Raw genomic sequence first — 13,610 nt, forward strand, 5'->3', positions numbered from 1 at the left:
CTTCCCTATGCAGCCCAGGATTCCATTGGCCTTTTTGGCAACAAGGGCACATTGCTGGGCCATGGATAATTTACTGTCTACCACAACCCCCAGATCCTTCTCCTCAGAACTACTTCCCAGCAGGTCCGCCCCTAACCTGTACTGGTGCTTTGCATTCTTCCTCCCCAGGTGCAGGACCTTGCACTTGCTCTTGTTGAACCTCATTAGGTTCTTCTCTGCCCAGCTCTCCAGCCTGTCCAGGTCACGCTGGATGGCAGCACGGCCCTCTGGGGTGTCAGCCACCCCACCCAGTTTGGTATCATCAGCAAAATTGCTGAGGATACATTCTGTCCCCTTGTCCAGGTCATTAATGAATATATTAAACAAAATTGGACCAAGTATTGACCCCTGGGGGACACCACCGGTTACAGGCCTCCAACTAGACTCTGTGCCACTGATCACAACCCTCTGAGTTCTGTCCCGCAGCCAACTCTCAATAATGAGTGATGCTACAGAGAATCCATTTTCTTGGACAGCCTGCTGGCATGTGCTGCTCAGATTTTCAGGTCAGAAAGGATTTTGCACAGGTCAGACCAGCAAGAATCCTAGTGTGTTTTTTTTTTCCTGCCTTCCCATGGGTCGTCTGCTGGCTGATTTGGGGATACCTAACCTCATCAGTTTGCTACAAGTGCAGAAGCTGTGAAGGTTGGTGGTATCTTTTGCTCTGTTTATCGTGCGTAACTGTTAATCTCTATAGGATTTAAATGCATTAGTGTAACCCAAATTTACAAAGTTAATAGCCCATGTTGTTGACAAGACATGCAGGAATATTGTGAAGGAGTACAGTGAGTGGGACTTAGAAAAAACCAGGCTGGAAGGCTCTGAGAGTGCTGTAGGGGTGCCACGATGCAGCTGGTGCACCCCTGCAGCCAAAGCTGTATAGGGGATGGCTTTTCCTCTCCTCTGAGCGTAACAAACCGTTCCACAATACTCTCAGGAGACTACTGGCCCTAAATGTTTTTGTTTCTAATGTATTTAGGAAAAAGAATTTAACACCTGGATATTATCACAAATTGTTTGTTCTCATTTCATGGATCCAGTGCCAAAAGGCAGACAACTTCAAGCATCTTTGTCTGGGCTTATTCTGATCTCTGGTCCAGAGCCATAGCTGGTGAAATGCTTATGCTTATACTTGAACTGATGCCCTTGCTAAACACTCCTTGTCTTCTTTCCTAAAGGAAAGAAACTTCAACTTTTCTTCTTGACACAGTAATCTTTTCCCGATCATTTCAGTAGCTAATAATTTATCCCTTTTCTCATCATTGCTCATGTACCCTCACGGAAGCAATACCATACATCAGACTAAAGCTGTTGGGGTTAGAGGTTTACACTTGGCTTTTGAAGGCTGTGATTCCAAACTTTCAAATAACACAATATTTATAGCTTTTCCTAGGCTCGTAACAGTGGCTACTAAAACACTCACATAAAAGAAAATGAAAATACAGGTATAACATGGCTTTCACATCTGATCTTTTTGACCTGGCAAATTTAGGTATCATATACTTCGTTTTACCCACTGAAACATTCAATTTATCTTGCTTAGATGTTGCAGGCTACAAGTAAACTGTAAAATTATTGCAGTTGTGCCCCGATTTCTTAACAACAGTGCTTTTTCACATAACTAAATATAATAACTTTTGGACTTCAGTTCAACACAGTTTAAAAATGCTTTTATTAAAGCACAGCAAAGCATATTTACACCTGAATTGATGAAAGCTTTTTGTTTACTTTCTCTGATTTGTCTTGACAATATATAAGTAGAATTTTAGATTGGAGCCTTTGCTGATTCTGTTCCCAATATATTGACTTCTATCTCATTATATTCCTCCTGGTCTGAGCAAAATATTACAAACTAGCCAGCCTAGAGTAACACATTTTTACATACTGAAGGTGATCAGCATAGATGGTGAAGATGCTACATTTAATGAAAGCACATGAATTTTATACAACTATCACTGCACGCATCAAGTATCATTCTGACACTGTTGAACTGCAAACGGGCTTAAAAAGTGTAAGCTCACATCCTGTGAGCTCCAGCGCGTCTCTTACGACACAAGAAATCTTAGGAACAAAGGGTATTTTCGCCAAAGTGCCTCTACTCTTTTTTCATCATCAGTGGCTACCGTACTCCCAGGTTTTAAAGTACGACAGTATAAAGATACGGCGGTTGGCAGCATTGTATAGAACAACTGAGTACATCAATTCCACCTTCTTCAGGGCTTACAAAATAATATGCTCTGTACCACATAAATATTAATTTAGTTCTATTACAAACATGAAAAGAGCCTTTGCAAAGATTTACCGGTTAATACAGGGTATGGCACTTACCAAGATGTGTGTTCATCATCTTCGCGCAATATTTGCACATGGCTTCCAAGTCGTTTAGTTGTCCTTGTAGAAATGAAATCTGGGCCTCCAATTCCTCCTCCTGCAATTAAGAAGTTATTAGCATTAAAAAACCACCTTTTTATGATACCCAGTAAAAATGGTAAGCTAACCCTTGACATGCTTACACACATTCTAATTTTTCCCATTCCTTTGTTCTTGAGAAAATTTTGGAAATGAAGAGGACCACCTTCAAAGTGTATTTATCAAAAGACTTTTAAATTCTTTTGTCATTTCATGGAAACAGGGTTTGGTTTTAATGTTTCAGTGTTTATTAATACCACCCTTTTACCTAATAAAATAAAGTCTAATAAAAATCTGCCAACATTGATCCGAGAAAGGTTAACAATTCATATTTCTTTTACAGATTAGCTACCTGGTTTTGCTTCTGCAAACACAGTTCCACAGCAATGACTGAAAAAACTCACCAAATGAGAAAAATTCTCATTTCTGGCAGAGTAATTTCCACAGCAATTCCTTTGAAACTTCCGAAAAATTCTTTTTTTTTCTATTTCAAGGCAATTGTTTCATGAGACCTAATACCATACCTCAAGGATACATTACTACCATATATTTTGGCATATTTATTTGTTCAACACATCATGCTCTATCCGTATAAAAAACCTGCCCAGCCAACTGCATTTCCACACAATGTCTTATGTAACATTTTGGCGAAAACTATTTTCAGCTCACTTACTATAAAGCGGTCAACGAAATTATTAAGTTATGTTTAATAAATAGGCATCAAATGTAATTTAAAATATGAATTTTTTAAAAAATAAATTCTTGATATTAAGGCCCAGGAGAAGCACTATTATCTAGCCACATGCCCTGTATAAGCAATGGGAACTACTTCAGCTAAGAATTTCTCTTTGAACTCCCTTCTTTGCCAGTTTACAAATGCATCCAGTCTTGACTTTGAAGACCATAATGAAGAGAAAGTTCACTACTCCTTTAAAAAAAATCCTTCAAAGCTTAGTCACATACAGTATTAAGCAGGTTTTGTTTGTTTAAGTATGCAATTCAATTCAAGCAGATAAAGGCAAAGTAACTTTTTAGCCTCCTGTTTTTCTTAGGAGCTCTATCATACTCTTGTTTGATGGAGATTGCTGAACGTTACAGTATGAATCACATTTCAAATGAAAAAAATCCAAAACTGAACACCAAGAATAAAGAGAATTAATCAGTCGTGATTTAAAGGTACAAGTGATCTTAATCTCCATCAGAAACTGAGTCAGAGCCAAGCAATGGAAACTTTGCACTTTTATAGCATATATTCAAAAGCAACTGATACATAAAAAGAAATTTAACAGTAGCATCTTCCAAGATCTATCAAAATCACTTTTTCCCTGCATGCTTTTTCCTCATACTTACAATCTACAGACATTAAACATTTGTCTTTGCTATTTTCTTAAATTAATATACCCTCACCTTATTTTACTCAATCTTATACTTTGACTGCTTAAGTCTCAAAGGGATTGATTTTATATTGCCAATTTGTAGTTGCCGAAAGACTAACCTCTTTTAAAGTCTGCAGTTCTGTCACAGCCTACACAAGCCTATCTGCATTCCTACTTCTATTCAAGCAACGTCCCTGCAGAAGACCTTTTCCTAGAAGACACAGCTAGCGCTTGCAAGAAATAATCTACCATAAATTTTAGATTGCCGGTGCACTGCAAGTGCAGCTGTAAGACAGGGGAAGGTGACAATATTTGAGTGTTTTATTATAAAATAACATAATCAAATTCTAAAATCGTTAGCCAGTGATTGAAACTCAGTTTATCTCCTACAAGTGAATAAGCAAATTTAACTTCTGGTAATATATATTTCCATGTTTCCAAGACTGTGTTTTTCTTATTCATGGGTCAGAACTGCAGTAAATTGATTTTAAAATGCTTTTGGACAGCTCTATCCACGTGGGTGGATTCCGAAACTAACTTTTTCAACAGTACCTCTTCATTTGGCAAGTGACACTGGTGCTGAGTAAACTATATCCACCATTCTTCCAGCTCGTTAGGATCCAGCACGGGGAGCAGAAATGTTCAGCAGACCCAGCGCTCACTAAGGAGGGTGCTGTGGCCAGGAACTCACAGGCAGCGCAAGAGGTTTCCTGCCCAAGTGGGAACTCTTGCACAAGTCTGAGTGACCACACTTGGAGTTCCCGACTTATCTGACACCCCCAGGAAGGGCACCAAGGAGCGCTGCCAGTGGGATGTGCAAATAAGCAAGACAGTTAACTTGGCACTTGACGCAGGAGAGACCCAGATGTGCTGTTTGCATAAGACAATGACACTCAAATGGCGATGACTTGCTACAAGACATAACCAAACCCTGCCCCTGCTGTCACCGGCAGTGCTGTGGCAACCTCTGTGCAGATGGACCCCTGAGGGTGCCCTCCCTGGAGGGAGGTTTGCTCTGCTGTAGTTGCTGCAGCAGCAGGTGAGGAGCTGCAGGAAGAGGCAAGTGTGTCTTGTTGCATTAGGGGTGACAACAGGTGATTGACAGGATCTTTCAACGTGTAAAAAGCTTATGCAACAGACAGGGCAGGGGCAACCGAGGCAAGACGCAGTGGGAAGAAGACATGCACTCCTAAGAGGGTGGGAAATGGAAGCTTGTGACTTCTGGCAGCAGGAGGGCTGCCCAGTGGCGCAGAACCGAGGCAGCAGAGGGGAAGAAAAAGCTCCCTCAGAGGAAGAATCCAGATTGGACACCTTATCAGAGCACAACCAAGAGAAAGTGAAGAGTGACAGCAAGAGCTTGGTGACTCTCTTCCCGTCAGACTTAACAACTAAGGAGGTTTCTTGCTTGCATGGAGCTTGAATTTGTGGTGTTGCTGAACGACTGTTTGGGGTCACCTAATGTTTTGACTTTTTTTTCTGCCTATTCATGCATACACCAATGACATAGTGATGTGAAACCATTGCAGTTCAAAAGTGACTGTAGTGCTCCTAAGCAAGGGTGAAGGGGACAGGAATCCTGGTGGTGTTTCTCTGATCCTGTGGCAAAAGGGAAAAGCCTGGATAGCAGCAGATGTATCCAGCAGACCACAAATGGTTACACATTAAGTGTCAGTAGCTGGGCTTTAACTATTTTGCTTGTGGCATCCAATTTGATGAGGAAGGACAACTCATAGAATAGGTCTACCTGGCTAAGAGAGGGAAGAACAACTTCGTAAACAGACTTGCTAATCTCGTGGGAAGGACTTTGTCTGTCATTGAACAGGGACCTAACACAGAAATACATGAGGAAGCAGCACATACGGACAAGGTATGCAGAAGGTCCACTTGGCTGAATAAGGAGCTTCTTAATGAACTAAAATGGGAAAAGCACATATGGAGATGGAAATGATGGAAATGGAGAGCACATATGTGGAAATGGAGAGCACATATGTGGAAACAATGACAGGAAACAGAGGACAAGTACACAATCATTGGGCACAGGAACAAAACTAGGAAGCACAAAACCCATCTGGAGCTAAAATTAACGGGGGACATTAAAGGGTAACAAGATGTAATTTTACAAGTATGATAGCAGCAAAAGGAGGTTCAAAGAAAATGTAGGTCTATTGCTTACTAGGGGAGATAAGATAATGATAGATGATACAGAAAAGGCTGCAGCACTCAATATCATTTTTGCCTCTCGCTTTTTAGGCCAAGTCTGCTCCCACACCTCTGCAGGTACAGTTTGGGCAGGAGAGGGATGGCTAAGAGTGGAGGGGACCAATACGTTGGTGAATACCTGAAAAAGCAGTATGTGTTCAAACACATGGGGCCACATGGGATACATCGATGGGTGCTGAAAGAGCTGATGACGTGATTGCAGCACCACTGGGTATCATCCATGAAAAAACACTGCTATTACAGGACATCCTTGATGACTGGAGAAACATTAATTTTACATCCATATTAAAGAGAAGTGAGAATGAGGATCTAAGAAACTATATATATGATGGTTGGCCTCACCTTAGTCCTTGGAAAAATCGTGGAGCATGTCCTCTTGGAATCAATTTCCAACATGTAAAGGACAAGACAACAATCAAGAAAAGTCAACAAGGATTTACCAAGTGCAAATCATACCTTATCAATCTGGTTGCCCATTATGATGAAATGTCTGGCCATGCAGATGAAGGGAGAGGAGTGAACGCAATATATTTTTACTTTAGTTAAGCTTTTAACACTTATTTCCAAACGCAGCACCATTTATAATATGAGAAAGTGTGGACTGAATGAAAGGATTGTAGGTGGGCTGAAAATTCATCAGACCACAAGCTCAAAGAGTAGAATCAATGGTTTGATGTCCAGTCAGTGGCTGGAAATAAGCACAGTAACCAACGGACCGCTATGAAGATACTGTTCAGCATCTTCATCAACAGCTCATATGAGGAGACAATGTACACTCACTAGATTTTCAGATGATGCAAAATCAGGAGATGTGGCTGCCGTGCTGACTGGTAGAACTTCAATTCAGAAACACCATGACACACTGGAAGCCCAGGCAAAAGAAACCTTTTGGAGGTTTCTGTTTTAGAAACTTCAGTAAGTGCAAAAGTGTGCACCTGGGGACAAAAACCCCAATGCACCAGTACAGGCAAGGAGGAACTTGCTATTTGTCAGGCCTGCTGAAAATGATCTGGAGGCTACAGTGGCTCCTGAGTTAAATATGAACGAACAAAGTGATCTAATCATGAATAATTTAAACAGTGCACTGGGCTCCATATAGGAGCAATGTGGTCAACAGATCCAGGAAAGTCGTTACCCGCCTCTACTCTGTGCTAATGAGCCCTCACTTTGAATAACGTTTTGGGCTCCAGTTCAAGAAGGATGTTGAGAAACTGGAGAGGGTCCAGCGCAGGGCTACTATGATGGTTACAAGTCTAGAGGACAGGCTGAGGAAGCTTGTTTATTTTGGTGAAGAGGAAGCTAAGGGGAATCTGCTGGGAGCCCACAACTACACAGAGCTACAAAGATGACGTAATTAAACCCTTCCCAGTAGTGGCAGATGATGTAGAAGGGACCATGACCAAAAATTGCCTTTCAGAAGGTTTGAATTGGCCATTAGGAAAATATTCTTTATTAGAAGAGCAGTGCGGCACTGGAAGAGGTTACACATAGAAGCAGTAGAGTTTCTGTTCAAAGTCACTGATGTGATCCAATGTTAGCTGCTTCAAGTACCAGCTTCAGCAGAGGTCACTTCTAATCAACATTTCTAAGACTAATCTTCTTACAGTATCTTTTAAAAATTGTGAATGTTTTAATGTTTTGCAAAGGAAAGCAGCAAAATCCCATAGCCCTTTTAGAAAACAACCCAAATTTTCTGTATTCTAAAGTAAAATTCTTTAGCAGTAATAGAGGAAATGACTGACTTATAGCCAGTATTGTGCAGATGCTCTCAGTTCTTGTCCCAACAGTATTCACTACGCTTTTCTCTAAGTGCTAATTTTTGTGTTTCACTGTGCAGACAGTGAGTACCCCGGATACCATTTTTATTTTGTGTACAAATAGCCATGCTGATTTGATCCCTCTTATGCATGAACAGAGACTTATAAATTCTTTGAATAGACCAAACGTAAGCCAAGAGAAAAACATTATGGTTTACGCTTCCTTGAGAATAAGACCTTTCAGCTGGTTTGACACACACAGTAACAGAAACATGTGAACAGTGATTCAAATTCATTCAGCCACAGCTCTCAAAGGTTAACCAGTTGACCACAAAATAAAAATCAATCATTTAAAAAACTAGCCAAAATAAAAAATCAATATCAACTTACCAAACAACACGTCCTATAAAGCATATACGCTCAACATTTTCTAATATTGGAAGCTGCATTATGAGGAAGAAAAACAAATCAAGCAGCAAATCAAACAGAAATCTCTGCATCAGACAAGGGAGACCAAGAAGTAGAAATTTAATGATGCAATCTTGCAGAAAACCAACTTAATAATACTTTCCGAATATTTAGTTTCAGGGTCCTCAAAAACCTTTTCCACACCTTCAACACTTCAGATGATGTAGAGCCTTACAGATGATCAGTAACATCTTTAATTGGAGAATGAAAAGGAAATAGATTATTTGTGATGCCACACTGATTTACATTTCACTAACAACGTAAAGCAGGCTAGTATGTATGCCTCCAGTCAGAGCAAGACTCTATTTGAGTACCTCCATATACACATCTCCAACTAGTTTCCTTGTTGTGACAAGACTGAATTTGCAAAAAACTTGACTTACATTTATGTTTCTCATATTCATCTTTCTTCTTATCCACACCCAGAACTTTGCTTACATTGCTCCATTTCCTTTTTCCTTTTGCCATGAAAGCTAATTCCTTTATGATTAATTATTTGCCGTTCTTTGCTATTTTTTTCCCCAATCTATACACTTCTGGTACTCTCCATTTGTCCAAAGCTTGCTCTTGCCTTTCCTTTCATCTGTCTTCTCACCTTTACAAAGACAGCTATGGAAATAAATTTTTTATATCCTTCCTTCTCTCCTGAGCTCATAATGAGATCAGCAATGCCTCTACCATACCCTGGTTTTCATCAAACTTTACTGTTTCAGAAAAACAGCTGTGACTAACTGAAAGTGGTCAGCACCTTCAAGAACAGATTACAGAAAGCTTTACAGTTTTGACATTGTAATCCTATCCTTTTATAGCTCATCACTTTACAAGCTGCAGTAAGGTTTGCGGACATGGGTAAGGGCACTGGAATTTAGCATCCTACACAAGCCAGGAAATATTGTTTTGGCAGAAGCTACTCTTTCTCAACTTTGTTTTTATCAGTTTAAGCAAGTTTTCTCCCAAATACACGACATGTAGCTTAACACAGAAGTATAAGGGCTGGAAAATAGGGAATACGAATGCACAAAGTCAGGACTGTAATGTCTTTCTTTCATACTAACATTTAGTTTTCAGTGTTACTGTTCAGGAAATGAAAGAAAAAAAAATGTATTTTTGTCCGTTCTACTCACGTAGAAATTCAAGGAAGAGTAAACTGTTGCCAAAGGCTTACAACAGTATGTGTCCAAGCACTTCATTCATGAACACTCAGAACAGCAAAACTCCATTCATCTTAAAGCTGAATCCTTCTGAATATGAATTAACTTGGCAGCACCATCAAACGTTAAGTGCAGCAGAAAAGAAACTGCCTTCAAAGAGAAGAGTATTTAAAGGTATATACGTTGCTTAAGCAACAATGCTGCAATTAAAACCATAACACAAAAAGTGGCAGAACTGTGTTGGAGGAACAGCCTAGTCTTCCTGGTATCATGTCTGATGCTGGTCAATGATGGGTTGGGTAAAGCGTAAGGAAAAAAGTATGTCATGATATGAGCATGTAATGGTATTGCCCAGAATACTCTCCCAGGCTATAGAGATTTGCAGATCAGGGATTTCTTTAACTAGAGGTGTTTTGTTTTGTTTTTTTTTTTTTTTTTAGTTAATAGCCCTTGGACTTTTCCTATATTAATTTGCCCAGTCACACTTTCAATTCTGTCAGTATTCACAGTAAGAGCACTAAGAAAACATCCCCTGAGCTCTTGGCAAATTGGCAGGGTAAATTAGAAAATAATTCTGATGAGGTATCAAAACATTTAGAGGAAAATAATGGAAAAAATTAGATTGATGCAGGGAAATCCTGAAACCAGGGACTTGCTAAGGCTCTTGCCAGTACTTAAGTGCTTATTCATAAAATATAGACGTAGAGTATACCTTTTGGATATTGGTGGCATATTACATGTCAAACAAGGTTCAGACACATGGCATAAATTGCCTTCTCATTTAATTTTATCCAAATTTCCCTGGAGTAAAAAGCAGTGGTTACCGTTTCCATTTTGTGAAAATTCATTTAGTTTTCATCTTTTAATCTATCAATTAAATACAAGATTTAACCTTTTAATCTTGAACCCCTGACAGCTGAACATTGGTTGACACCCCCATAGTTTTTCGATGATCTATGCCAGCCACACAATAGTCTACAGCACATGCTGACATTTAAACCGTAAACCACTATTTTTGAGAAATGAATTACATACAGTGGAATTCAAAACATAATTTCGATTTATTTAATTTACTAATTTGACCTATCTATTATTCAGTTGTATCACTCATGGGCCCTCATCAAGACCAAGACCTCGCTCTGCTGGGTGCCGTACAAACAGAAAGAAAAAACACGCTTCTCTAAAGGACTTAACAGTGTAAGCCAAGAGAAAACAGATGGCTGCAGACACACATATGGGGAGGACATGGAAACAATATGGCTATATTAGTCAGTCTTCTAGACATGGCTTCAGCATGTTAGCAACCAAACTGCTGTCAGTGGAAAGGTGGAATTTTTAGGAGAGTTTTCATAAAGCACTTGCTTTGCAGATGTTTAGAGAAAGCTGCTTCTGTGTGGAAGGGGCTAAGAAATGATTAGATGCACATCCACCAAGCATATCAGAGTCAGGGATGGCATATATATTGTCACTTTTACATTGAGAATTTTGCTACTTGTTAAATGCTGCACAAATTGGAATTATTTCAGATACGAATTCATTACCTTGGGAGAACAAAGAAGTTCAGATACTGCCTTCGGGTATTAATTCCTGCAGAAGTAGAGGTTATGTACTGATTTCCTGTGCTAAAGCATTACCTGCCAATATTTGTGTGTCCCTGTGCCAGCTGAAGTATCCCCATGCTTAATGTACTTCCAAATACACCTTACGCGTGCTTTGCGTTCTTCACGTTTTCACAACTGCCAATTTTTGTATAATTTTGAATATACTTTCATCAACATTAAACATTTTAAGCGCAGTATTTTCAGATACATCCTACAAACTTTTTTTTTTTCCTTTGGACTCCATACACAGTAAACTGGAGCCATGTTTTTATTTTACACCATTTTAACTCAGGCTGCTTCTACAATCCTGGGACGGTATGAGGTAGCTTAAGTAAGAACGTCTGTCTTTCCTTTTTTCTTTTATTGAAACTCTCTCTTAATTTCACTGTGTAGCGCTAGTAGGCATAGTTGCCCAGAGTAGCAAATTGGACTTCATACTTGCTGATAGTTACGTGCTTATTTCAGTGCTTTCCTAGATCAGAACCCTTAAAGCACACGCAGGTTCTCTGTCAGATTAATAAAGGAAACGGTGGTGTAGTTATCCACCTTAAAGAAGGATAAGGGGAATACAAAACCTACAGAAGCATAATTTTCTTTTTTTCTCTTCTCTCCTCTGCCTTATCGTTACTTCGACCTGTTGCTTTCCAACACAGAAATTTTGCTCTCTGGTAGTACCATACGTCTCAAAATACTGCAGGGGACGTCAGAGTAAGCACAAATGAATTAGGCAAAAAGTAATCCTAGAAGTCTAGGTTCAAAATGCAGTGCTGTCAAAGATAAAACATTTCAGGGCACAATGCATCCTCATCTGCTCCAAGAAGTAAATTCTGGAGAATAATTACCTATTTTAAAACCTGAAACAGAACTACCACAGCGTAATCTTTAGTGAACTTATGCCTGTGACAACCCTCTGAAAGGGGTGGCGGAATGGGACTGAGAAAAATAAGAAAATAAAATGAAGGATGAAAGAAAGGTCAACAAAATATCCATTGTGACTCCTAGAAGCCAAGCTAAATCAGGTTATGTACCACCACTGCAAAAAAAATAATAAATTATTTGGTTTGGAGGGCTCTGATTGAAAACAAGTATCAAAAACATGAAAGGAATTTTATAATACAGATACAGATAAGACCAAGACAAATTTGCTAATGCTAGAAGGCATTCACCTGCAAAGGCACATATTTTTGGGCATTGGTACAATCCTGACTTCCTCTGTGCGCTTTCAGTAACAACACAGAAAGGGATGGCATCGCACATGCTTTCCCAAGCTATGCACACGTAAACAGAACCAACAGATTATTGGTAAAGGATTAAAGGAATAAATAAAAATTTCAGCCTTTGTGTAATTAGTCCCCTCAACCCCATAAAACAGTGAACAAAACCCAACGAAACTGAAAGGGTTGTAACTCTGATTCAGAATAGCCAATGATGCAGGAACTCTCTCTTCCAACATTCACATTTCTAACACTCTAGAGTTAGCACTGTTCAAGGAGACCCACACTTTTTAAATGCAAGAAAAATCATGTTTTTCTTACTCTTTAAATTTGAAGCTGGGTGAGATATATACACATGTGTATTTTAGTGCATTATGTATCTGTAGCTTTTCTGAAATATAAGAAATAAGAATTCATGGTCAGCTATTGCTCCTCTTCTTCCAAACCGGAATAACTCTCTGTTCCTCTTCCTTGCCCTCTAGTTTTATGAGGACAGCAAGGTAAGCAAATATTTATCATCAATATTTGTTTATAAACTCTACTAAGAAGATCAGTGACTTTGAGGCAAAATATCGTTTTCATTGTGTCGATGTATAATTATCTATTTATTTGATTTATTGTCTCTTAAGACAAAGCTAAAAATATTCACATATAGTGACATTTGGAAGAAAGTGAAAGATGGAGCCTCAAAGGTTCTCCCTAGCCTGCTGACAGATCCATTTCATTTCAATTAAAATCCTGAAAATAGCTGAAACTCTGGCTCACGGCTTCTAAACACCAGGTCCTGCTGTTGAATTTCCATCTTAAACAGTTCAAAGTCAATTTGCCAATGTCGCGCTGTTGGAATCGGCTTACTTTGCCACATCCCACCTTGCCTGGAGACGTTAGTGGCAAAGGACCATGGACTTGGATATTTTCCAAAGCAGCTCCCACTGTTGAACCTATTACTGGGACAGCTTCCAGGTGCACCAGCCTCACTGTCGCAGAGCTAGAAACCAGCAACTGTGCTACCGGAGCAAGAGCAGGACTTGTTTTCATTTAACCTGGATGTATTTTCCTCTTAAAAATACCCCACTCCCATGATCAGATAATCTTTCCTTAGCAGGAAGACGGAGAATGATAAACATGAATGCTGGAGGAAGCTCCTGCCTAGAGACAAATAAAGTAGGGATGGAAAGAAACGTCTTTTTCAAGCAGACACAAGACAAGTGGAACTTCTCTACCTGCTGCCTGCACAAGTCCACCTGTTGGCACTGCCCTATGGGACTCCCGAGAGACAGTTTAAATACAAAACCCATGAAAAGCTGGAAGATCTATGGAATGCAAAACATTTTGCATAACTGATTGTGGATCAGTAGGCACTGAACAACTGAGA

General features: G+C 39.6%; 1 protein-coding gene across 1 annotated transcript in view; it reads right to left on the minus strand.

The window, feature by feature from the left end:
• TBC1D5 (TBC1 domain family member 5) overlaps window positions 1-13,610 on the minus strand; it is a gene marked incomplete at its 5' end in the record, with an annotated part of 192,604 nt that overhangs the window by 23,200 nt on the left and 155,794 nt on the right. Inside the window, one exon of the mRNA XM_082479097.1 lies at window positions 2,368-2,467. Within this exon, the coding sequence (XP_082335223.1) occupies window positions 2,368-2,467 (100 nt within the window). The remainder of the gene's footprint in view (window positions 1-2,367; window positions 2,468-13,610) is intronic.

Source organism: Vanellus vanellus (genome assembly GCF_965231255.1).
Source record: "Vanellus vanellus genome assembly, chromosome: 2".
Classification (NCBI taxonomy): domain Eukaryota; kingdom Metazoa; phylum Chordata; class Aves; order Charadriiformes; family Charadriidae; genus Vanellus; species Vanellus vanellus.